We start from the raw sequence: 26,902 nt of genomic DNA, 5'->3' as shown, positions 1-26,902 counted from the left end.
TGAAGCTGAATCAGTGGCTGTCAGTAAGCTTCTCCATATCAATGCCTCTGAAACAGAGACATCAAAAGAATAAAGATGGAGGACATGAATCAATCCAGTGTGGGTCGTTTCATCGACAATCTGAGTTCCTCCCCTCTGAACCTTCAGGATCAGCTGCTCTTACCCCTCAGCTGTTAAAGGCCGATGGGGTAAAAGGAGGGGCGGGTTCATAACAGACACCACAGTTTGTAAATGTTCATTAAAGGTTTAACTTTCATTCTGTGAACATTCTCAGTTAGTTGCAGGAAGTACACGGGAGTTGGGCAGAATTGAATGATTTTTAATTATTGTTGAAGTGCAGGAGACATTTTCATTCTTAAAAAACCTTTACACCAAGAATCTCATTTAGAGAGTGAGGCGGTCGATTCGAAAAATGCTGTTTTCTTTTCAGGCTTGCTCATCAGTTTCACACTAAATGTAATGATTTTATCGCTGCAAAACATGCTACATGTTGTCTGGATGCATGCTCAACCATCCAGGTAAGGAAATCCTAAAAAGCTGATTCTGTTCATCTGGATTAGCGTTTTCTGACCGACTTGAATGATGATGAAACGTTTCTCTCACTGCAAACGCTGCAGCCAGATGAACAGAATCAGCCTTTTGGCTTGTACGTGTTACAGTTAGCTGCTAAATATAGTGAGATTTAAAGACAGTCTTTGCATTTTCTCTTAGGCAGTGTTACCAGCAGCAGCATGGCACAGTTACTGTTTCATAGTACCTGAGTGGGCTGATAGTCCACACAGGAGAGGGCACAAAGGGAAAAAGAATCAGAGGTTTTAGAATAACTTTAATAAATCTTTGTCCACTATCAAACGTGGGTAAAAGACTTCCAGTTTAAATCACCTCCAACAGCCATGCCTGTCACTACATGTAGAAAGGAGCCATAAGACAAGAGCTGGTAACTGATCTGGAAGCACACCAGCAACAGACTCTGGTACCTTAACATGTTTATGCTTAGAGTACGCTTGGGGAGTGTGATCGTGTGTACAGCGTCTCTTTATGTCTGTCTCCACGTTGGTTGAGTGTGGAGTAAGTGCATATGAGAGCATGAGGGTGGGAATGGATGTCTGTGTCTGTGTGTGCCTGTATGTCTGTGTCTATATGTCAGGTTGGGTATCAGACGTCACCTCTCTGGGGACATCTCAGGCCCTCCAAGGTATGGAGGCCTATCTCCACCCACCACCACTTCCCCTGCCAGTGGCGGACTCCCTCAGACATCGGTGCGTTGGTGGTTCTTTGTGTCTGGGGATGGGCGTCCAGTTACACACCGGCTCACTCCTTGGCGGCCGCTTATCGGGGCCTGGAGCCTGGGGCTCGCTCGGGCCACTTCGGAGGTGGGGTGCCCCCGGCCTCTCGGCCTGGGGCTCGGTCACTCAGGCACGGCTGGCTGCCGGCGGAGCTCACGGGCGCGTCACTGCAACTCCCCCTGGCTTCTGCTCCGCGGCTGCTGAGTGGGCCCTCATCTGGGACTCTCCTCAGCTCTTTCTGTGGCGCAGCTGCCCCTCTGTTGGTCTTCCTTGGTCTCTTGTGTTCTGGGGGCCTCTCGATGTCTGGAGTTTTGATCTCCTCCATACCTGCTTCACGCCCTGGAGGATGGGGCTGTGGCCCCCCCACACCCTCTAGCAGATCATTACATGAAGGAACCTTTTAAAAAAACAAGCGCGTCCATGTTCACAGGTGTACACACGGGTGATCACACCCACAAACTACACCCTTTTTGGCTCCTACCTCAAAGCACACTGTGTTCTGTTGATCTTATGTGCTGCACAATGATGTTTAATATTTAGTATTTACTGTCATATTCCCATATATCATTGTGATGTTGTTTATTCTGTTACTCTTGTTCTCTTCTGCTTGTTTTCTTTTTTCATTCTCAACAGGTGAAATTAAAGTATCTACTGTTATCTACTGCTAGCTAGTTTATTGTGATGGTGCTGTTTTTATTATGTTGCTCTTTGTTGTTTGTTTTCTCTTCTGGTTTTTTATCTCCATACAGGTGATCCAGGTGTTTTGTTTGTTTTTTCTTCCCCCCCTTCTCGCCGTCTCTTCTCCCCTTTGGTTTTCTTTCTCTCCCTCTCTTTCTTTCATTCTTTCTCCCCGTCCTATCCCCCAGTCATGTTTGTCCCGTTTGTAGCAACTGAAAATAAAATAAATTCATAATTATAATAAAGGTCAATCAAATGGACCAATATGGCAAGGCCATGATGATCCACTTGGTAAATTAAATCCACTTGGCATCTTTCTTGGCCTTCAGACAACGATTCTGATGGCTAAAGATCCAAACGGGACAGGCAAAAAAAACCCCCCAAAAAACATGTTTATGAATACAGGTGGTTAATTTGATTTTTGTAGGGAAGAAAAAGTTTGCAGATGTTTGCGCTGACCTCTCAGGGCGCCAAGTGTAAGGTGAAGAGTCACAGTCTCAAGCTTCTGTGCATGTTGGGGCATCCAATCAGAGCCACTCAGAAGGTCAACCCACAGCAGATACTGTCTGTGGGATGATGTACTGCCTCTGGTTCTGAGCGCATAGTCAAGACTGCACAACAACATGTCCAGCTTTCCTTTAGTTACTCACAACCAGCACTCATCCACTAAACCTGACTTTAGTGCTGCATTCCTTTTACCTCGGAGCTGCTCCGCACTTCCGCATCGACTGTGTTCCAGTAGTAGTCGGAAAAACAGGAGCTGATTTGCTCCGGCGTAGACCCGGGACACTCTGGAGAGATTACGTCTGTCGGCTGTCCTGGGAAAGGTTCGATGTTTCTCCAGATAAGTTTGAGGAGGCGGTGAGAGGGGGGTCGGGTCGCCCCTGCTGTCGGCTCCATAACCCGACTTCAGATAAGCGGAAGAAAATGCACGGATGATTTATTTTAGATTTCAACTTTACTAAAGTGGTTGCAATGAATGTTTGAGTCATTGCATCATGGATAATGCACCCACAGTGAGCCACACATTCCAGTTTGTTTTTGTCATACTTTAGTGTTACATGAACATCGTTTGTAGTGACATGTTTTCATGTTTAATGTTGGTTTAGTTTCAGTGTTTTCTGTCTTTGTTGTCTGTTTGCAGTATAACGCGTCACATTGAGGTGCTGCACAGTATGATTCATTATTGACCAATGTGATTAAAATGGTTTAAAATGCCTTTGTTATTCATTTTGACATTTTCCATTTAACGCTTCTCAAATGTAACTTATGTAACCCTCACATGAGACAAAGCCAAAGGCACTAAACGTGGGCGACCTCACGGTGCCTCTGTCCTTTATATACAGTCTTTTCTATCACATGTAGCAGGAAGGAGGAGCAGACGCTGGCAGCATCAACCTGGTGTTTGAACGAGAAGGTCCAACAAGCACAGTAACAAACTGCAGCTGAGTATCAGCTGTCACATATATGTGACAGCTACTTGTTAATAATTATACTACTACTCCCACTACTACTATTACTTATAATAAAAAACAAAGAATGAAATGTGGTAAATGAGAGGATGTAAACTCCTTTCGTTTACATCCTCTCATTTACTTGAACCTAAAGTGAAAAAAAAAAAAAAAAAACAAAACTTGAAAGATTATTTTACTGTGAAAATCGCGCCCGGAAGTAGTTTTCTAACATCAGCCCGTTTTATCGATGCTGCAGCAGAGCAAACCACGTCTCTCAAACAACAGATAAACAGCCGCTGGGTGTTCTGCGGTTCTGTGAGCGGAGCAGACATGGACCGCTACCGTGAAGTCCCGGATGTGGTTCTGGACCCTGAACCGAAGCTGCAGGGCGAAGGTTTGCTCGGTTTTATCTACCGGAACCGCGGTGCTAAGCTATTGCCCAGCTAAGACAACGGTGGTCAAAAAGTCCGACAAGAAAACATGTCTTTGTCCGACTGTCCGCCGTCAGAGGCTTTTGTTACTGGATGAGAGGCTGTTTAGTGAGTCAGTGAGACACTGACGATCTCCGTGAGGGAGCAAAGAGGCGCTGCGGGGAAAAGTGACAGTCCACGGAGCAGGCTAACCCCTCAGAGCTGGGGATGGAAGCTGCACACAGACGCTGTGCAGCTTCAGATGTTTCGAAACACTGCTCCGTAGCGCGAGTGACTCAGGTGTGCCAGCTGGTGTGTTTCTGACTTTTGACCCGAGTTGGCTTTAAAACGTAAACTTTCTAAGTTAACAGTATTCGTGATTTAATTTCCAAAAATTGCATACGGTCCTTTTTTTGTCGCTGGATCATACAGTAGCTGGAGCAGTCTCAGATGGAGTGCACTCCACGTACCTGTGGCCAAGTGCCATAGCCTGCAGCCAGATGAACACACATCTGCACCTGCCTCTATCACCACGTCGAGTAGAGAAATTGTATCTTGCCACAGTCACTCATCCAAAGTCAGGTTGTAGAATGAAGCAGCTGAACATGCTTAAAGTTACTGCAGATTGCTGCGCACTAGGGCTGCCACAAACGGTTATTTTGATAGTCGACTAATCAGATCATCATCCATTGGACGTACAGGTACAGCTTATTGCACCAGCAGCATCTGCTCTTATATAACTATCATTAGCTGACAGCTTTAAGTGTTTAAGGTGCTAACTAAAAATAAAGACAAGATGATAGTTTATTAAAGTTTAATGAAATCTGCAGATTGTTTCGGTGAAGTTTAATAAACTCCTATCTAAAATATAACAGGACACCGGAGTAAACTCTGAGCATCTCACACTTCTGATGATCAGCTGTCTGCTTGATGTTTATTCAGCTGTGTAAAAACTTTAATCTCAGCCAAACCGATTTACTCAGGAACAAATAAAACACTGAAAAAAGCCAAACAATAACATTTTAAGTTATCTAAGTGACTCATATATATTTAACCTGAGTAGCGGTTTGAAAACGATTTGCCAAACTATATACACAAAGTTCTAGAAATCACCTAATTCGGCATTTCTTACTGATGTAGGTAGGCTGACAGTAAGTACACAATACCATTTCATTGGTTTAAGGTTTATGTGCAAGACACAAGAACAGAAAACACTGAAAGTTCCAAATGTATTGTCCATGAAACAGGAATAAAACGTGGTGCAGATGCTTGTCACAAGTTAATGTGGCTGTAGGCTATGGAACGCCAGGAATGCCATAATGAATTATTTAAATACACCATTAAATAATTAATTAAAATGGGAAATAATGAATTAAATAAATATTTTGGACACATTTAATTAATTCATTTTGGCACAGTTGACTCCTTCGGGTCTCACCATGAAATAATTTTATCTGTCAGCCTCACCCATCAAACTCAGGGGGCGGGGCTAACGCTGATCGAGTCAAAACCATTGCTTTGGCCTGGTGGCCATTGTTTCTAGCACACAACAACCGGCATGTGGAAGCTAACAGAACTGAGCTTTGAAAAACCCTGTTTGTGTGTTACCAAATACAGTTTTAATATTTTTTTAGAGGAGAATGTAGTGGTTTAATCTTCATGTGTCTGGTCGGTTTGTCAAGATACAGCCTCTTTGCAAAAGTGCTTCAATGATTTCGGAGATGTCTGCCCAGTCTCACGGCAAAGCGTGGGATAGACCCGCTCGCCTCGCAAGTAATCCCACCGACAAAGCGCAGGCCCCGGTACACAGCTGTAGTAACCCCCGCTGACTTCTTTTACTGAGGTTATATTTATCGATGTTTTATTTCCTGATGTTCTTATGTGTCCTACGTGTTTCTATGGAAGCCCGTTTCCGCCACTAAAAAAAAAAAAAAAAGGATCCATAACTCAAAATTTCGAGTTATTTTCTCGAAATTTCGAGTTATTATCTCGAAATTTCGACATATTAACTCAAAATTTTGAGAAAAGCAACTCGAAATTTCGAGTTAGCGCTGCCAATCAGTAATCTATGTGAATGACGTCATTTCCATGTTACCCGGAAGCTGAAGCCCTCAGCTACAAATGCTACAGCTAAGCTACCAGTATTACATCCAGTCGTGAATGCACAGATTGCTGAGTGTTTTCAGCCTGGCTTCACAAATGATGAAATCCCTGTGTTATTAGCTGAATCACATGGTGTTACTATCAGCAAACATTTGTTGGGATCCGTTTTTGAGTGCGCGGTCCTGCGCCATATGCTTCCGGGTAACAAGAAAGCGACCTCATTCACGTATATTTTTGATTGGCAGAGCTAACTCGAAATTTCGAGTTATATTTCTCGAAATTTCGAGATAATAACTCGAAATTTCGAGAAAATAACTCGAAATTTCGAGAAAATAACTCGAAATTTCGAGTTATGGATACTAGCTTTTTTTTTTTTTTTTAGTGGCGGAAACGGGCTTCCATATGTTTCAGTCTGAATTATAACTAACATCAAAAACATGTTTAAGGAGGAGAGAGAGCAAATAAATTCGATTAACAGCTGATCTTTAGGTTTTTGTTCAGTAATCAGCGTGACCTGTGTATAAACACATAAAAGAGATAACGTTGGTGTTTCCGTCATGTAGTAACTGCTGGCTTTAACTGTACAAAGGTTGTTCGACACTATGAAACACATACAGACTTCATGATGTTCGGCTAATATTTTTATTGTGAATATTAATCATGAGGGTAAACGGCCCTGTACACCACGGAGCGAGGTCAGCATATCCACGATATCCTCAGCTCCATGAGTTAACACAAAGTTTCCCAGCTGACTAATCTAACGGCCATCTATGAATATGTCACGGCTCATATCTATATGATTTTACAGAAAATCATCCTTATTACTGCCAACTATTCCAGAGACGTGAAAATCTACAGCATAAAGAACACAAACATATAGCAACACTGTAACAGAGATGAAGCGTCAGTTTGTCCAGATCAAAGTGGAATGAAAGTGATTGGTTGAACAGGTGTGATCTGTGTTTTCTGCATTTTCATCAGTGTAAGAGACTCAGCAGCAGATTAGAATAACAGTTACACATTTAATAAATCACCAAATTAACAAACCTGTTCGAACAGTTTGAGTTTGTTCCCTCAGCTGCAGACTCGCTGCTGTTTAAATGTTTGAGAGGAAGATTAGATATAAAAAACGTCAAACATAGACTCAGTCTGCCTTCACATTTGATATGAGGCCAGCACGTATAGTGGCTGTGTCCTGTTTTAAGATCATACATGTAAAATTGTTGCCTGACCTGCGTAGATCCAGCCACTCACAGTCTGTGGTTACCATGGTTACTGCATAAGCAGCTGTAATGTAAACAGCTGGAAACCTACCAGTGACATGGGTGTTTAGATTTTTCATTGCAAAAGAACCGTCTGACTGTCTGAATGGTTAACTGAAGTTAACTTGGATAAGTTATAGTTAAGGAGTATCACAGATAACGCCCACGGAGCTGTGTGACTGTTCACCACTGAAATCAGCAGGCTATTACTGAAATACACGTGCTATATCATTAACTGTGATATAAATAGGGAGGTCCTATTAACAGGTTTAGTTTTAAAGGACACCTTCCTGCCTTTAGTCTCCTTCATGAGCAGTATTAGTTTTCTTCTAACATCCAGAAGTCTGCACGATGTAAATAGTAAATGGCCTGTATTTGTATAGCGCTTTACACTACATCCAGTCATTCACACACTGGTGATGGCAGCTACATTGTAGCCACAGCCACCCTGGGGCGCACTGACAGAGGCGAGGCTGCCGGACACTGGCGCCACCGGGCCCTCTGACCACCACCAGTAGGCAACGGGTGAAGTGTCTTGCCCAAGGACACAACGACCGAGACTGTCCAAGCCGGGGCTCGAACCAGCAACCTTGTGATTACAAGGCGAACTCCCAACTCTTGAGCCACGATGTGTTTCATAGTTTCTAACAAGCCTTTGACAGGTAAACGTAACATGACCGAAACACCCCAAAAAACACACAAATCATATGTTAACCTCATTTATTTTTAGTTAAGTAAACTCTAAACTGTGCTTAGAATACAGTTGAATAACTATTAAAAAACAGATGTAATATTTCTGTGCAGGTTGCAGTCTGCATGATGAACACGCTGTTGATGGACCGATCCGATATTACGTATCGGTCTGATACTGACCCAAATTACTGGATCGGATATCAGAGAGAAATAAAAGATGTAATCCGATCCATTAAATATAAAAAAAAAGCACCTCACTAAACTACACGGCGTAACTCTGCTCATAACCGTAGCACGTCGCAGCAGTGTGCTCACGTGATAGAGCGGCTGTGTGTTTGTAGCCTCGCTACCAAACCGGCATTTATCCCAGTTATCCCAGAGAGAAGTAAAGCAAGTGTGTAAGTTCATCTCTGAATGTTTGTAAAGCATTCCAGCGTTAAGCTTAACAACCGATATATGGAGCGACTGCCTCTCTCTCTCTCCTGCTGCTACTTCAGTCATGAAACTGATCAATGATCAGCTGATCGTCTCTCTTCTTTGTTTTTGGCCCACTTTGCGCCAGAAAGAGGAAACCAGCGGCTGAACAACAGCAGCACGTTTAAGCTTGACTGTTGTTAGAATGTATTTAATATTACTTTCTACACCAGGATCTTTTTCTACACAGCTGACGTAACTGTGCAGGGGCGGATCTAGCAAAGTTTAGCCAGGGGGGCCGATAGGGCATTAACAGGGAAAAGGCACAAAGACATACTTTTCTTTCTTATTCTCATTGTAATGGAGACCAGGGGTCCCATTACCTGGTTGGTATTGTTAATAATAAATTGTTGGATGGGGAATTTAAAATAGGGTAATAAAGAAAACACATTAGTTCTTATGGAGTCTTTTATTAGGTTATTTGACATACGATTAAATTGACAGCTTGTAACGGAAAAGAGACAGTGGACCTGGCCATCCTACCTGTGTCGGAGAAGAGCCAAAGTTAGAGCTGCTTGCAGTTAATCATTTATCAATAACCTAAACGTATGTGAAATGAGAACTTGTAAAGGTACTCACCTGTCCTGGTTGCTTCTTGCAGGATGTGGGGCAAAAGAGTGAAAGCGGCTCAATCACCTGTTTAAGAGCTCTTGGAGCAGACCAGTGTGCCGGGTTAGGGAGTGTGGTTAAAGAGGGTTTTAATTTAGATAGAAATGAGTGAAGCTTATGTTATTGGTCTGTTTATAGTATGTGTTGGAAATATGTATATGTTTGTGATGTGCTTTAATGTTATTGTATGTTTGTTTGTGTGGAGGGTTATGTGTTCATTTTGATTAGTTAACCCCCGTACTTGGGCTATTCCGGATGCTCACCTGAAAAGGTAGAGTATAAAAGGAAGCCATTTTGTTTAGTTGTAGTTAGTGATGGGCAGATGAAGCCCCATGAAGCACTGAAGCTTTTCATCCAATTGGTTCACCCCAACGCGAAGCTTCTTGAAGCTTCATTTGCTCTAGCAGGACACCTACTGGACGTAAAAATAATAGCTGGCATGAATTTGAAGAGTGTGGCCTTTTGCACACAGCCTGTAAATGTCAACAACAAAAGGAGTGTGTAAAACATCTATATTGTAGTGATGGCAGTATACTGTGTATATTTATAGTGGCAGTATGGAAAATGATCATTTGGAAATGCTTAAAATGGAAATGATCATTTACTGTGAGGTGAGGTGTGGTTGGGGTGTGGACAGTAGTTGTGCTTTTGTAACGTTGAGGTATGGACAGCTACACACTGAGGCTTTGAGCCTCAGTCCTGCCTGTTCACATTTTATTCTGTAAAAACTAAATTTTCACTGCTTTTATGACCTTTTTAGTGGGGAGAACATAGCTAGGATTTAATGATTTAACAAATCTTTTGAATCCTTTGTCCTCCACAATGCTAAATGGCTGTGAGTCCTCAATCACCATGCTGACCAGGTCTTCATCTATTTGAGATTGTTCTCCTGAGGAAAGACAATAAAGATAAAGCACAAATATAAATATCACACACGTAACTTATAACAGTTGTATAATATTGTTATATCATTTAGTAACATTACTGCATGCTATATTATCATTGCATTTGATGGCTCACCTGGTCTTGCTCCACAATCGGTGTTCCCCTTATTCTCATGCAAAGCTCTGTAGTGCCTAAGCATGGATGAGGTGTTGTTGTTATAGCCCAGCTCCCTGGCACATAGCAAACACTTCACCTTGTACAAAAGTCAAGACAGCTTAACATAAATTGTATTGCACCATCAGTATCATGGAAATGCATCTTCTGTGGAAATTTACATATCTTGTTGGGAGGAATAAGATCAAAATGTTCCCACACAGGGGAGGACATCCTCCTCTTCTTAGCTGGCTCCATTCTCTCCTGACTTTCCTCACTCTCATAAACCTCCAAACTGTCTCCAAACTCTCACTAACAACTCTCCATCAAACACCCACATTTTTGAATGAAGTCTGAGGGGTTTGTATCGCTGTCATATCTCGCGGCAAAGTTCGAACCACTTCATGAACCAGTCACGTGGTACAGCCGGGCAGCGAGGCTTCGGACGTCATCATTTTCAGCTCCTCCCATAAATGAAGCAAGCCTCGATACGCGCTTCGCGGAAACGCCCCCTCCAGTACTCGACACACGCTCCGAAGCCTCGATACAGAACGTCCCATCACTAGTTGTAGTTAGTGTTTGTGCTCTTATCATGCTCCTTCTTTAATAAAGGGCCAATCCATGGATGTCTTTTACTCCAGTCTCGCGTCATATTATTGGACAGAACCTATGACCGCCGGCCAAAACTGACACTCATTTAAAATGTGGAGCTTTTAATAAATAATTATCTGAATCTTACACCCAAAGTTTTAATCTGATGTAAAATATATAGAAGTCCATTACTGTATATAGTAACTGTTAAGTCTAATATACCCTAGTAAGCTATAGTACTTTTTCCTTTGGGAACCATCTGTGCAGTCTGCAGTTCTGTTGAAGAAAGATGTTGAATCTGTTTAATTATTCTTGAAAAATAATTGATTTCTGTGCATTTTTTCACACTGCATCAAATTAAAGTTGATTATGTCGATTAAGCATCATGAGGTGGAGGGCGGGGGGTGGTTCCCTATTTTTTCTTTTTGCTGGGAGTTTGCAGCCCTGTTAGTTAGGTTGTTTAATATTTCTGGTAAGTACTCTTTAAAATACCAGAGTAGGGAGGATGGAGCAGGTTTAAGTTTATTAGATTGATCAGTTTTGCTGAACTATGAAATATTTTGGGTGCAGTGTGTTTTTTACATACAGGTATAACAGAATAGCTTTAGTGTTGTTGTTTAGTTAAACTTGAGTATAAACTTATACAAAATGCAGCAAGATATTAAAAAAACAGTTTTATTGATTAAAAAAACACTATATCAGCTTCATATCGGTATCGGCAGATATCCAAATTTGTGATATCGGTATCGGACATAAAAAAGTGGTATCGTGCCATCTCTATTGCAAACTCTGCTCCTCTCGGTGGAAATGCGCCTTCTCTTCTCTTTCCTCTTTCAATAAAAACGTTTTAAATGTCAGTTTAATCTCAAAATTCACTGTTAAATCCAAAACACACCAGAATAGTTCAGTCTAACACATGTGCCAGTGAACCATTAAACGTCTGTGAAACTATGCAGTTATGAAACGTAACTTTAACCTCAGCCAAACCGATTTGCTCAGTTGTAAATAAAACAGCGAAGTAAACGTGACCCGACAGACAGAACCTGAGTGAATGAAGTCCAGCGTTTAACCACTGAGAGCTAAAACTCAGCTGAGGTTTCAAAGCTGTGATTGGACATCAGCCGCTGATAAAGCTGTTCGCCTATAAAGTGCTCTGTAAGGAAACGAGCTCCAGCAGCTCTGCGCTCGGGGAAAACACTATATTTACTTATCTTGTGCAGAAAAATGCGCTGACATTGCGTTATATCGAGCACCGGCTGCCCAGTTAAACTGTGACTATCACCAGGTAACTAGGCGTGTTTCTTGAATTAGCAGCAGGTGTTAAACAGCTGACAGATGAGGAGGAGGATGCATGCAGGTAAACTGAGGGTCTGCTGAGCTGATCGCTGGTTTCGTGAGAAAAATGTCAGCTCGTTCTTTATGTTACAGAAGCACAGAGACACAAGACCAGGCGGAAAGAGACGATCGTTCGGTGAAAATGAGAATCTGCGAATGCAACATGTGGAACACGGGGAGTGGAATATGTAAACAAACCGGTTAATGTACCCCCCCCCCCAAAAAACAAAAAACCCCAAACAAACAGACAAAAACAAACAAACAGTGAAGCTGGAACACCGGGGCTGTGAGCTCGGTGCTCTCTGTCAGCTGACTGTTCGCAGAGCGAGTGACGTCTCTGAAAACACCTGAGCACTTTTGCAAACACGTTCTATGTTGACAACCTGACCAATGACGTGTGACATTCGCGGCGAAAACACTGTTAAAAGTGTAGCTGGTGACAGAAAAACAGGTTATTTTAAAACCATTGCTGCCTGTGATTTGAAATGCATTCTGGGATACCTGGCTGCCCCAAGTCCACACAAGCAATCTATTATCTAGGATCGACCTGTCTTGACTTGCTTTGCACGACAACCAATCAAATGTTAGAGAAGCTGCAGTGGCAGCATTAACCCCGCCCCCTGAGTTTGATGGGTGAGGCTGACAGATGAAATGATTTCAAGGTGAGACATGAAGGGGACAAAAGTGCCAAAATGAATTAAATGCATCATTAAATAATTAAAATTGTCAATAATGATTTAAATGTGTTATTAATTAATTAAGTGTGTTTATTTAATGAATTATTTCCAATTTTTATTAATTATTTAATGGTGTATTTAATTAATTCATCATGTCAGTGCTGGCGTTCCATAGGAGGCTGTGACACAGGTAGCGCTGGTTGACTCGACTCCATTTGAGTGCACACAAAGTAACCTGCACACTTTAGCTGTGAGGCTGCACGAGGGGAACGATAACGATGGTTGACTCTTTCTGTGCTGTGAACAACATTCGTTTATTTGCCGTTTTCGCAGTTGCCTCGTGCGTGAGAATATCACCAGGTGAACTCACGACAGTTTTTAATATTTTATTGTTCAAGAGAAAAAAGACTGCCGGGCTGTGTTTAAGGTAACCTCACATGTCACTGATGAAATATTCAGTGTTATATTGCCGGGAGCAAACATTCAGAATCGTTTGGACTTCTGAATTAATGAATTCATATTTTTTTATACTACAACTTCAATTAATTATACGTGCATGTGCAAAACAAAATAATCCCCTCTCTCTCTTATTATTTTTCCTGTGGATTGTGAATAGTAGCCAGAAGACTAGACTATCTAGAACATTATATCGATATGTAATTTATATATCATAATATATAAATGTCTTATTTGAATGATTACTAGCTTATAGGTTAGAGACAGACAGACTGGTGGGTGCGCTCCAACACTCCAGCAGACAGAGAGAGAGGCACGCTGCACTGGAAACTTACTAAAAACCGCCTCTGCTTTCAGTGAGAAAATACAACAGCTTTGCCTTCGTCTGTTCCCAAATTTTTTCTACTTTCAACAGAAAATGTAATTTGCAGCAGTGACTTCATCCTCAGTATGTTTTTCCTTCTTCTTTATTCCCACTGATGCTTTTATTGGGAATAACGCAAAAACTGTGGGATCAGAATGACGCCACCTTGAAATGAAACTGAAAAAACCTGAAATAAATGTACTGAAAAATCTTGTATTGAAAGTGAAAATAAAATTGATAGTGAAAAACAATTAATTGAAACAAATTTTTTTTTCAGCTTCAATCTGCTGGCACTGTTGTGGCGTCCGGGGGCGCGCTGGGGGGGCGGGGATTCTGACCTGCGTGTATTTGCATACATTATAGAGGCCACTAGTGCTGACCAAGCTGCCATCGTTCTCTCTTCCCGTCTTTCAATGGCTGCTTCAATTTCAGCTTGACCCTCTAAACCGCAGGTAAGTAAATATTTTTGTCATCTTTCCTTGCTGTCCCACTGGACTGGACATTAGTTTAGTTTTTTTAGCTACATCTGGTGAAGTTGTGGTAAAATGCTGGTATTAGCCTATTCGTCGTAGCAAGCTAGCCTGAAGCTAATATTTGCTAAATTTAGGGACACCCGTGTCTCTGTAGGAGTTGGAGGCCGGTGTTCTAGGAGCGGATCTCAGGATCTCAACAGGCAGTGTTGGGCAGTAACGTAATACATGCACCGGCGTTACGTATTTAAAATACAAAATATGAGTAAATGTATCAGTTACAGTTACTGTTTAACCGTGGTATTCAGAATACAGTTACTTTGCTGAAATAAATGGATTACATGGCGGTATTTTCCTGTTTCATATGTTCGGCTATGTCCTCTCTGTTTCTGGTAATTCTGGTAAACCCAAACAAAACATGCTCTCTCTATCTCGCGGTCCATGTCACCCCTACATAAGTGAAGAAATATTTTTAAAAATTATTCACAAAAATGATTTAATATGAAGGCAATAGCAGAGTGTTACAGGCATCGCCCTAAACAATGTACCCTGTTGGGCAGTGTAGTCCGTGCTGCAGGGAGAATGCACTGCTGTACCCGTGATGTGTCTGTGAGCGAGGGAGGGAGAACAAGGAAAAGTAGCCAAACAGAGAGCCTGACGAGCCCAGCTGTAAGTAAGCTGTTAAGACTCGACTGTACACCGTGTTCCTGTTTTCCTCTGAAACAATAAGCTCCGTTGGAGCAGCCTTTCAACGCCTCCCTCTGTCTCTCGCTAGCAAAGTTGACCCAGACAACAAAGTAAAGCTAGTTTTCGTATCAGCCAGAGGTCCCTTTACTACGGTTCGGAGCCGCGGACCTGTTTTATATACGCTAGGATTCGTTTTCTATACGAGATGACTGCAAAAAGTGCAGCCTTACCTAATGTCCACCTACTGTTACTCATTTATATTAAGATTTAAACATCTAGTTGGTGTTGGTATGGAGAGTAACCTTCAGTAATAAATCACACAGCAATAGCACATTCATGTAGTTGTAAAGTATTCAGAATATGTTACTTCTGTAATGTGTAGTGAAATACATTAACCTTCCCAACACTCAACAGGTTAGCACCTCATACCACAGTGCAGCAAAGCAGTCTCATGAGCGCTGGGAAGGACGAGCCCAGAACAGACAGTGCAGGAGATGACAAGGTTAGTAATTGAATGGTGAAAATTATACTTTTAGTTATCTTGATTGGCAAAAGAAAAGTAAATACAAAATCTGCTTCTCACATATAGGGCATTTCCAAGATTTGTTTTCAAAACTTCAATTTCTTTCATTACAGCTGTCCTGTGCCAGAAGTTCTGTTGACCCACAGTGAGAGGCATCATTTCAGAAACACCAGGAAGACTGAAACTCATCGCCGGGATCCAGCAGGGCTCGTGATCTTCACCAGCAGCTCCCTCACAAGAAGGATGAACCCAGCATTTCATGAACACTGATGGAGACCTTTGCTTTGTGTAATGTTAGAAGTACTCAGATAATCCTCAGAGGGTCTGGACTTTTATATAATGTCATAGCTTTAAGTCCTGTAGAAAGTTAAATATATGTTGTGCTCTCTGGTTACTCTGGTATGAATGACTCTGAATTACTTTATGATAAATAACACACTAGTGTCAAAAAACAGTGAAATTCCAGATCACAAGTTTTTAGTTCAAATACAACTAACAACCTTTATTGTGTCAGAGAAAACATCACGTGCTCTTCATGTAGCTGAGTACATTCAGTGTTTAAAACAGAAGTTGTGAATGGCGTTATTTTTGTGCCACTCTTCTGAGCGCACGTAAAAAAGGTTTGCAGGTGCAAGTGTTGCATTTTGAGGAGAAATTTATTTTGAGCGAAGAAAAGCAAAATTTGAGTGAACAAACTTCATTGCTGCGAGTTTGAAATATTACTCTTTCTGGGTCACAAAATAAACTTTTAAGATATTTTCATGCGAGAATGTTTCTGTGTAAACTTCTAATATCTGCTCGATTCATCAAGACATCACATATTTGCATAAGTGCTCTAACGTTTTCGGAGATGCCTGTTACCCACCAGCCGACCGGGTGGTCACTCGGGTTAAACATAATATAAAAGGCTGAACTGACAAAAGATCACCGACTACACCACCAGGTGTTACAGGAAAAACCATAAATCCTTTGAATAAAACAAACGCTGTTGTGACAGTGACGTACACTGTCTTGTTGGTATATATGTATGATTTGTATCACCTTCATGTTTCCAAACCGATACCATGAGCAGCAGCTTTACAGCTGTGGCTCCAGCAAACATCAGCTGATACTAGAAAGTAATATTAAATAAATTCTAATGACAGCTGATCATTGATCAATTTCATGATTGAAGTAGCAACAGGAGAGGGAGGGGGAGAGAATGAGAGAAGAAGAGGCAGCTGTGCAACGTAAAGACAGAATAACTCCAGCTTTGTGTCTTTTTCATTGTAGCTGAAGTCCAGGACGAATCGTGTTCCTTTTCCCCTCCATACAGATGAGTTGTAATTGGTCCAGCCCAGAGCTGATCATGACCAATTGGTTAATCCACCACCTTTCATTGTTTATACCATTACAAAAACAAGCAAACATAAAAATGAAGAATCATCATCGGCCCACCGGGCAAATGTCCAGGATGCCCAATGGCCAGTCCAGCTGTGCGGTCAGCTGGTGGGTAACAGGCATCTCCGAAAACATTAGAGCACTTATGCAAATATGTGATGTCTTGATGAATCGAGCAGATATTAGAAGTTTACACAGAAACATTCTCGCATGAAAAATCTTAAAAGTTTATTTTGTGACCCAGACAGAGTAATATTTCAAACTCTGCCACTCTGCGTTCCTCCGCCACTGCCTCGTTTGAGTTTTGGACGAAATGCATTCTGGGATATTGCATTTCATCATTTCGAGCTGATTGGAGACCAGAACAGCCAATCAGATTTTTTTGCATCCAAGTCTGTGATTGGCTGGTTTTGTGGCACAAATATAATGGTGTAGAGAAAGAGTTGAGCACGCACTGGCAGAAATGTTGAGAGCGCGAGCAACACATTGCGAGCGAGCGCAAATGCAAAAACTGAGTGAGAGTGTGTGTGTGTGTGTGTGTGTGTGTGTGTGTGTGTGTGTGTGTGTGTGTGGATAATAGCAAACACTGAAATACATGTTTTGCACGCAGTAATGAATTTTGTTCACTCAAATTCAGCTTTTCTTCGCTCAAAATAAATTTCTCCTCAAAATGCAACACTTGCACCTGCAAATTTTTTTACGTGCGCTCAGAAGAGTGGCACAAAAATAACGCCATAGTTGTGCAGGTCTGAGATCAGCAGTTTCCTGAAACACCAAACTGAGGTCCTGTTAATGCTGATGTATAGTGACACAGTTACAGGGGTGATTAATCCTTTTGACTTTTTGTCTTTAAATTTATCAATAAAACAGCTGCAGCTTTCACTGACAGCACATGTGGTACTTTAACCTTTGTACTGTTTTCTTCAGTTAATTTTGGAGTTACTACAAAGACTGAAGATATAGGATGATCTGTCTGCTGTCACTGGGTGGTGCTGAGGTCTGAATCTGAGGACAGCTCCTGTAATCATCACAAACTGAAATATAAAGTTTATCTCAAATCTGAAATACAGCTGATCCTTCTCCGTCCTCACACACTCGGGATCTGAAGTTGTTCAGTCTACAGTTCTGCCGACAGCTGTTTATTTTTTATTTGTTTTAAAGGCTTTACTAACACATTTTCTAATATCATGTTTACCTTTGAGTTGTTGATGCTTTATAAATGGACATCTGCAAAGATGAGATGATGGAGCAGGTTTCAGTCGAGGTTCAGTCTGCTGCTGCATCCTGGTCACAACATACGGAGGTGTTATCAGCTCAGTATTGAACAAGAAATATTAATGTTTCAAATTATTTGTCCTAAAGGATGCAAGCTGTACAGAGTACTGCACATGTGACTTTGTGAACATAACTCATTAAAAATAATTCGGACAGTTTTTTAACCTGAATATTTGCAACAAACTCAGTTTAAAAATATACAGTCAGTGCTAAAAAATAATCAGAGGAAAAATTAAAAATTTTAACTTAAGCTGCCAAGCGGAAGTAGTTGGTTTCAGTACATAAGTATCGGGCTTTGCTATTTAATCCATAGCTATTGACTAATGAGGGGAATTTAAAAGTTGGCGTTAATGTCCTTCCACATGTGGAAAGCGACAGAAAACATGCTGCTGTTTGCACATATTTAATAATCAGCTCTGCACAGGAGCAGAAGCAGAGTCCAGCCTGTTGCTCTTACAGTATAATACTCATAATAAGAGTACAGTAAGCGTGGTTAGTCACTGAGCAGCCCGGTGCGTTTCTCTTGATTTCTTTAGTCAGGGTAAATTCATTCACCTGCACGGGTTTGCTAAACGAACTTTACAAAACTAGTTTCCCCGACAGCCGAGTGGTCATCTCAGCTAGCTAGGTCCTTAGCTATCTAGGTATCTAGCTAAGGACCTTAGTTACGGATTAGCTTACCAGCGTGCAGCCTGTTACAGTCGCTCCTGCTTTTCTCTTAGTTTAGCTCTTTTTTCTTACGTATTCTTTTTTTTTTTCTGACTTGTATTTTCCTCCGTTTTCTATCTCTTACTCAATCATGTGGATTGAGAGAGTTTTTGTTCTTCTGGTGGCTGTGGAACTGTTACTTTTATCATGGAACGGGACCGCGGAACGTCTCCTACACGCACGGACTGTTTACTCCAGAGATCAGCTGATCGCCCTGATGCCGGCCGGCTCGCTGGCCAGGCCGGCAGAAGTACCAGCTGAAATTTGGAGGAAAACACATCGGGGATGCAGAGGTCAAGGACAGAAGAGAAGAAAAAAGGTGACGGTGAGACAGCGGAGGCTCGAAGCGAGGAGGAGGTTTAAACCGTGTCTGCCGTCTATCGTGATGGGAAATGTGCGATCATTGGCAATTAAAATCGACGAGCTCTCAGCACTGGTACGGAGTCAGAGGGAATACCGAGAGTGTAGCCTGATGTGTTTCACCGAATCATGGCTGCACCAGGACATTCCCGATGAGAATGCTTCCGTGGAAGGCTTCCACACTGTTCGGGCGGACAGGGACAGCATCGCTAGCGGTAAGCGTAAAGGAGGTGGGCTTGCTGTTTTAGTTAACAACCGGTGGTGTAACCCTGCCAACATAACAATAAAAGAAAGGACTTGTTGCCCGGACACTGAACTGTGTGCTGTTGGACTCAGGCCGTATTATTTACCCAGGGAATTCTCTCACGTCATCTTGGTGGCTGTCTATGTTCCCCCCTCTGCTAACCCCACAGCTGCATGTGACACTATCCACTCTGCCATAGCTCGGCTACAGACTCAGCACCCGAGTGCCTTTATTGTGATCTCGGGTGACTTCAACCATGTATCACTGGACAATACACTACCAACATTCAAACAATATGTGGACTGTCCCACCAGGGGAGAGAAAACTTTAGACTTACTGTATGCTAACGTCAAGGATGCATACAGCTCCTCCTCCCTCCCCCCACTTGGTAGGTCAGATCATAACCTGATTCACCTCACCCCCCGCTATGTGCCAATTGTGAGGAGGGAACCTGTGACCACCAGGACTGTTAGGAGGTGGTCAGAGGAGGCAATAGCGGAACTACAGGGCTGTTTCGAGGTGACCGACTGGGAAACACTCTGTGAGCCTCACGCCGAGGACATCAATGGGCTTACTGAGTGTATCACAGGCTACATAACTTTCTGCACCGACTCCATTGTTCCAGCTCAGACTGTTCATTGTTACCCAAATAACAAGCCGTGGGTGACTAAGGACATCAAAGCCCTCCTCAACAACAAGAAGAGGGCTTTCAGAGGGGGCAACAAAGAGGAGGTGAGGAAGATCCAGGTGTTACTAAAGGACAAGATCAGAGAGGCTAAGGACAATTACAGGAGGAAGCTGGAGTGGAAACTCCAGCAGAACAGCATGAGAGAGGTGTGGAGGGGCATGAAGACCATCACTGGATTCAGGCCAACCAACAGCAGGGGAGCTGAGGGAGGTGAGAATAGAGCCGACGAGTTGAATCTGTTTTTCAATAGATTCGACACCACAGTGTCTGCTCCCACCCCCACAACCTCACCTGCAGTCAGCCTGGAATCCAGAGCCACACCACTGTGCCAGCCTCTCTCTTCACATGTTGCCTCCTGTGAGATTCCTGACACCCCTCCCCCACCCATCACCTTCACTCAATACCAGGTTGAGATGCAAATGAGGAGACTTCACTCAGGCAAGTCTGCTGGACCAGACGGAGTGAGTCCCCTTGTCCTCAAGACCTGTGCCCCCCAGCTGTGTGGAGTCTTTCATAAACTGTTTATGCTGAGTCTGAGTCTGCAGAGGGTCCCGGTGATGTGGAAGACATCATGCCTCGTCCCTGTACCAAAGACGCCACGTCCCAGTGGCCCCCAGGATTACAGGCCCGTGGCATTGACCTCCCACATCATGAAGACCCTGGAAAGGCTCATCCTGGACCAGCTGCGACCCATAGTAAGACCACATCTGGATCCCCTTCAGTTCGCTTATCAGCCTCGTCTCGGAACAGAGGACGCCATCATCTACCTGCTCAATCGTGTCTACACCCATCTGGACCAGCCGGCGAGCACTGTGAGGGTCATGTTTTTTGACTTTTCCAGTGCTTTCAACACCATCAGGCCGACCCTCCTGGGTGATAAGTTAGCAGCGATGCAGGTGGATGCTTCTCTGGTGTCCTGGATTGTTGATTACCTGACAGGAAGACCACAATATGTACGTCTCCCACAGTGTGTGTCTGACAAGGTGATCAGCAACACAGGGGCACCACAGGGGACTGTCCTCTCCCCCTTCCTCTTCACCCTCTACACCACAGACTTCAGCCACTGCACAGAGACCTGCCATCTTCAGAAGTTTTCTGATGACTCTGCGGTGGTTGGATGCATCAGCAGGGATGATGAGACAGAGTACCGGGCTGTGGTCGACTCCTTTGTCACGTGGTGTGAGCAGAATCATCTGCAGCTCAACGTGGCAAAGACCAAGGAACTGATCGTGGACTTCAGGAAGACCAGGAAACACTTGACCCCTGTTTCAATCCAGGGGGTCAGTGTGGACATTGTGGAGGACTATAAATACCTTGGAGTACACATTGACAATAAACTGGACTGGGCTAAAAACACCACAGCACTTTACAGGAAGGGCCAGAGTCGTCTCTATTTTTTGAGGCGACTGAGGTCCTTCAACATCTGCCAGAAAATGCTGAGGATTTTCTATGAGTCTGTTGTGGCCAGTGCGATCCTCTATGCTGTTGCATGCTGGGGGAGCAGGCTGAGGGTCGCAGATGCCAACAGACTTAATAAACTGATCCGTAAGGCCAGCAATGTTGTGGGGATGGAGCTGGACTCCCTCAAGGTGGTGTCGGAGAGGCGGATGCTGTCCAAGATAAAGACAATGTTGGATAACACCTCCCACCCACTCCATGACATGTTGGTCAGTCACAGGAGCACGTTCAGTGAGAGACTGAGATTACCGAAAAGCACCACTGAACGACACAGGAAATCATTCCTGCCTGTGGCCATCTCCCTGTACAACGCATCCACTTAACACACTGTTTGCTGCTACAGCTACACATGTTTCTTTTCCAACTATTTATTTATAAGTGACTTATGTATGTATGTATGTATATATATGTATATATTGTACTATTCTTAGTTAGTGTATTGTCTGTCTTGTCTTAATGTTGGTTTAAAATGGAGCACTGTAACAAAAAATAATTTCCCCCAGGGATCAATAAAGTATTCTGATTCTGATTCTGATTCTGAAACACATTTAGCTTACCAAAAATAATGCGGTGGAGCCTCAGGTCCTCCTGTCTGGTAGTCCAATTTACTGAAGAACACCTCAGGCTGTCACTTTGAAATAGTCGGTAATGTAAACGCTGCCATTCCCGAACAGACACGTGCAAGTTTGTCCGTGACCGCAGCTGCGACGTCAGTGTTTTCTCCAGTCATTGGTCAGCATCATAATATATGCAAATATATGCGGGTCGGAATCCCCGCCCCCCAGCGCGCCCCCGGACGCCAAAACAGTGCCAGCAGAGTGAAACTGAAAAAAAATGACGGTTTCAATCAATTGTTTTTCACTATCAATTTTTCAGTACATTTATTTCAGTTTCAATATTTTTTTCATATTCATTTCAAGGTGGCATCGTTCTGATCCCATTGTGCAGGTTCACAATGACCGAAGCGCCACACTCACACTGACTAAAACACCATGCAAGTGTTACATGTTGGAAAATCCAGAGCAGTTTAAAGTTCAGGAAAGTTTCTTCATGGTTAGAGGTTGAAGTTGCTGATTTAAAGATGTGTGTTAAATAGTCTTTTATGATTGGTCAGAATATGAGATGTTAAGTTAGATGTTAACTCCCAGAAATCTTGAAAGTCAAGCAAATACATCCAGAGTCTCTGAGCCAACTGAGCCCAAAAGCAACTGTAACCCTGTGATTATTACAGTAAACATAGTTGTCTCTTCTGTGTGTGTTTTACTTTATAAAGACATCGATGGTGAGAAACACAAATGTTTTGATAGAGAATTTTGCTGAAGCACACTCATCCTCAGTCACAGATTGCTGTCTTTATTTTTCTGTCCTTGTTTGTACTGATGGACACAGTTATCCAGTGCATCACTGTTTCACAGGAAAGTATTGTTAAGATGTAGCGATGGCCAAATTGGCCAGCAGATGTCACTCTGTGGCTCGATTGAATTCCAGCCCAAGTGTTTCAGTGTTTCACGAAGCCTCGCTTCATCCATCACTACTCAGAGCCGCGCACTACCTCCTGTGCCCCTCCTGCTCAGGCTCCAGATGTTCTCAGAGTCTTCAAACCTCAGAGAACAACTGGGCTGGAACATTCTAAGGGAAAGAGTAAGATTTGGACTGTCAGTCAGTATTATTGGTAGCTTCTTTAATCACTCACACCAGAACTGACATGATCTCAGCCTGAGGCCGCCTCACTTTCAGTCACTGACCATTATTTTGTTGCCAGAAACCGCTGGCTTTCATTTCATTTCTCTGGTTGCTTCGTCCTGCTGGTCACTTCCTGCGCGGATGCCTTCAGATCCCTCTAAGCATTTTGCCTACTTTCACATAACGTCTGACTAATAACCTATAAAATAGCGCTGTCTTTTTTGCAGATATCTTCTTTTTAAAAACAAATATGTGTATATGACAACTGTTCTTAAAAGAACAAAAACATCAATAATCAGCAGATTTAAAATCTGTTCTTGAGAAAAGCCTGTAGTATCCAAGAAACAGTTTGACTCCTTATTTATCTGCTTTGTCTACTGAGTATTATTGTATTGTACCTTACAGTATTAAGCACCTTGAGGCAACTGTTGTTGTAATTTGGCACTATATAGAAAAAAATTAATTAATCGGAGTTTGTAACCACACCAAAGTATAGTTTAATAGTTTAATATCATATACCTGACATTTCCAGGACGCCTCTTCTTTCTGTTATACAGGAACAGTTTAGCAGGTTGTTGCACAGATCCTCGCTGCTATAGGCCTGTAAAGATTAACTTAAAGCATCATGTTAGAACTCAGTTAACAAGCTGTTAGCATCTGTCCTATCTGTGTTTCAGTTTTACCGTCAGATGTCCGCAAAGTGATTGTTGGTGAAGAAGAGCAGCAACAGTGGAGCCCCCTCCTGGACTCAGAGCACACACACATCAAAGAGGAGCAGGAGGAAGCCTGGAGCAGCCAGGACGCAGATCAGCTTCGACGTCCGCAGGAGGCCTGTGTCACCATATTAACATTCAGTCCCGTGAAAAATGAAGAAGATGCTGAGGAGAAACCAGAGTCCTTGCAGCTTCATCGCCATCAGACTGGAATGAAAAAAGAAGCCAGGAACTCAGACTCAGAAAGCCATTCAGAGCCAGGAACTGACAAAGCTTCAGACTCTTCTGAGACCGAGGTGAGTGACGGTGACTGGGAGCAGAACAAGGAACCTCAGTCAGGTCAAAAATGCCGGAAAAACCACAACTTCACTATTATCGACATTAACTGTAACATTGAGCGATCGTTCAGCTGTTCCGAATGTGGTCAGAGGTTCGGCAGAAAGCCACACCTCAAAGCACACATGAGAATTCACACTGGAGAGAAACCTTTTAGTTGCTCTTTTTGTGGCAAAACATTTTCTCAGAAAGGAAACTCCATCAGCCACATGAGACTTCACACAGGAGAGAAACCTTTCAGCTGCTCCATCTGTAAGAAAAGTTTCAGGTACAGTGGTGACGTGAGCAGGCACATGAAAATCCACACAGGACTGAAAAAAGGCCGCAGCAAGGTTAGCGACATGGTCAGCAGTGGCATTCATGTGAGGTCAAGACCTGGCGGGAGCTTACATCCAGACACTTCCTTACAACCAGGAAGTGATGTTAAAGCCCCAGAACCTGAGACTGAAGCAAACCACGAAACTTTGAAGGAACCTGGAGAATCTCTGCCCCATTTAAACTCTCTGAGGAGTGACGCTGTCTCTCTGAGTGAGATAAGAAATACTGATAAGGAGGCATTTAGCTGCTCTGAGTGTGGACGGACATTCTGCCGTAGAGACCACCTGATCAGCCACATGAGAACGCACACTGGAGAGAAACCATTCAGCTGCTCAGTCTGTGAGAAACGTTTCAGCTGTAGCGGGAACATCTTGGCACACATGAGAATCCACACAGGAGAGAAACCATTTGAATGTTCGTTCTGCGGGAAGAGTTTTAGCCAGAAAGGAACACTGCAGCTTCACGTAAGAATTCACACGGGAGAGAAACCCTTCACCTGCCCTTTTTGTGATAAAAGATTTGCGCACAAAAGACGCATGACGCTGCACATGTCTGTCCACACAGAGGAGAAACGGTTCAGCTGCAGCGCTTGTGACAAAAGGTTCACCTGGTATACGCAGCTCAAAACGCACAGGTGTGTCGGCGAGCCATCACAGCTCCGCCAGAACCAAAGTGAGAAGACAGTTCCTCTGAAGGAGTCCTTCAGCTGCACTGAGTGCGGTAAAATGTTCAGCCTCAAGGGCAATTTGAAGACACACATGAGAATTCACACAGGAGAGAAACCATTTGGTTGTTCAGTTTGTGGAAAGAGTTTTAAACAAAACGTGCATCTGACTGAACACATGACAATTCACACAGGGGAGAAACTCTATAAGTGCAGCATCTGCGGTAAAGGATTCAATAAGAAGTTACTTATTAAAAACCACACCTGTGTTTAAGCTTGGACGCTTTATCAGCTCTGATCACATCCACAGATTTATATTCATAAGTCACTTAATATTAAAGCTGTAGTGATTCATAGTATGTTTCTGAGTGTTGCATACATTTTTGTCATTTATATTGAAAATATAGAGCATTGAGCCTAAATCTTCCTGCATAAGGTTTATGTATTGTTGTTGTAGTTAGCAATTAGCCTATAGCCTATCTTTCACTCAAAAGGCGCGATGGGTGCTTCGACTTACAAACATTTTCGACTTACGAAAGACCCTCGGGAACGAATTAATTTCGTAAGTCGGGGTTCTACTGTATTTTCATAATGAACCTGTAGAATAGATTTGTCCAAAGAAGCGAGTATGTTGATTTAAATGTTTGTGGCTGAGCATACATGAAAACAATCCGCCTCACTTTTTAAATTTGTTTTATCAAATATTGCATCAAAATTATATCATTGTCTGAATACAAGAAAAACAAACCTGTTTAAAATGCTGCAATTTGAATGAGTTACACCTGACCCCCTCAGAATCAGCTCATCTTCTTCTGCAGGAGTTTAGCATATTTAATCACACTATGTTAAATTACGTTACTTTCATACTATGAGTATTTTCACTTACAGAAACTCAAAGTATTTGGTCTTCACTCTGTGACACTGCAGGAAACACCGACTATAGACCAAATCTGTTTCTGTTTGTCAGCATGAGCCATCACACAGTTCAGCATCAGTGTGATGAATCAGTCCTCTTTTCATACCAGGGTGATCTTAGTTCCTTCTGTGTCAAAATAATTTTCTGATATAGGAAGTTTTTAACCCTATGAAGCTGACTCGTGCCTGTGAAATCACGTTCTGTGTAACAGATTGGACAGACCACATCAGCCTAACAGCATTACGTCCTGAATAAGGTTTTATGACTGTTTGAAGGTTCTGGATCCCAGAGAACTCGGGCTTAATGTTGAGCTTCTCATCAGTTTAGAGGGGGGCTGCTGCTCGTTCATGTTGATCCATCCATGTAGAAGAAAGTCTGCTGGTGCTAAAGGAAGTTGGCCACTGACAGATTTTTCATGGAATGATGCTGCTGTTGAAATATTTACTCTTGAAACCTCCTGACTCCTGAATTTCCTTCCTTGCAGAAACATTTTCCGTTTGTGAATATGTGTATTTATAAATTTAGAATTCCGAGTCTAAAAGCTTTACTGTCTGCACACTTCTTGATTGTGAGGCTCACATGAAGCCGAACTTTGACAACATCCCTTTAATGGCTGATATATATATATATATATTAGGGGTGCAACGATATTCGTATCGATATTGAACCGTTCGATACAGTGCTTTCGGTTCGGTATGCATATGTATCAAACAATACAAAATTTTAAATTTATTTTATCAACGTTTCTTCTGACGTTGCTGTCTGTGTTGAGCGCTCAGTGGATCTGCGTTCGACTGCTCCGCCTAGGCTGCACTGTCGAGCGCAGATCCACTGAGCGCTCAACACAGACAGCATCGTCAGAAGGAAGAGCGCAGGGCAAGCTAGCAAGACAGAAGTTAAGCTCTCCTTGCAACATGGCAAATTGAACCTCCCCCACCCTCATTCAGATCTGGCGTTTGGAACTATTTTGGTTTTCATGTGACGTATGACCCTGAAGGTAAGCGCGTCATGGACAAAAGTAAAACAGTATGTTGGATGTGCCATGCAAT

At 42.8% G+C, this 26,902-nt stretch overlaps 1 protein-coding gene across 1 annotated transcript; it reads left to right on the top strand.

Moving 5' to 3' along the window:
- The first annotated feature begins 3,642 nt into the window (after positions 1-3,642).
- On the top strand, positions 3,643-26,591 carry LOC146644449 (uncharacterized). The gene is made up of 2 exons (XM_085395354.1): positions 3,643-3,812; positions 23,584-26,591. The coding sequence occupies exons 1-2, from the start codon at positions 3,749-3,751 to the stop codon at positions 25,209-25,211; spliced, it is 1,692 nt and encodes a 563-aa protein (XP_085251480.1). The 5' UTR covers positions 3,643-3,748; the 3' UTR covers positions 25,212-26,591.
- The last annotated feature ends 311 nt before the right edge of the window (positions 26,592-26,902 follow it).

Source organism: Rhamphochromis longiceps, linkage group LG22 (genome assembly GCF_057381845.1).
Source record: "Rhamphochromis longiceps isolate RC_006_pf linkage group LG22, R_longiceps_female_GT1.1, whole genome shotgun sequence".
In the NCBI taxonomy this organism is placed as follows: domain Eukaryota; kingdom Metazoa; phylum Chordata; class Actinopteri; order Cichliformes; family Cichlidae; genus Rhamphochromis; species Rhamphochromis longiceps.
This window is presented reverse-complemented; position numbering and strand designations above follow the sequence as displayed.

Coding starts and splice junctions, on each gene's coding strand:
- LOC146644449 (XM_085395354.1), top strand. CDS start 3,749: ATGGACCGCTACCGTGAAGTCCCGGATGTGGTTCTGGACCCTGAACCG. Junction 3,813..23,583: donor ACCGAAGCTGCAGGGCGAAG/GTTTGCTCGGTT, acceptor TCTGTGTTTCAG/TTTTACCGTCAGATGTCCGC.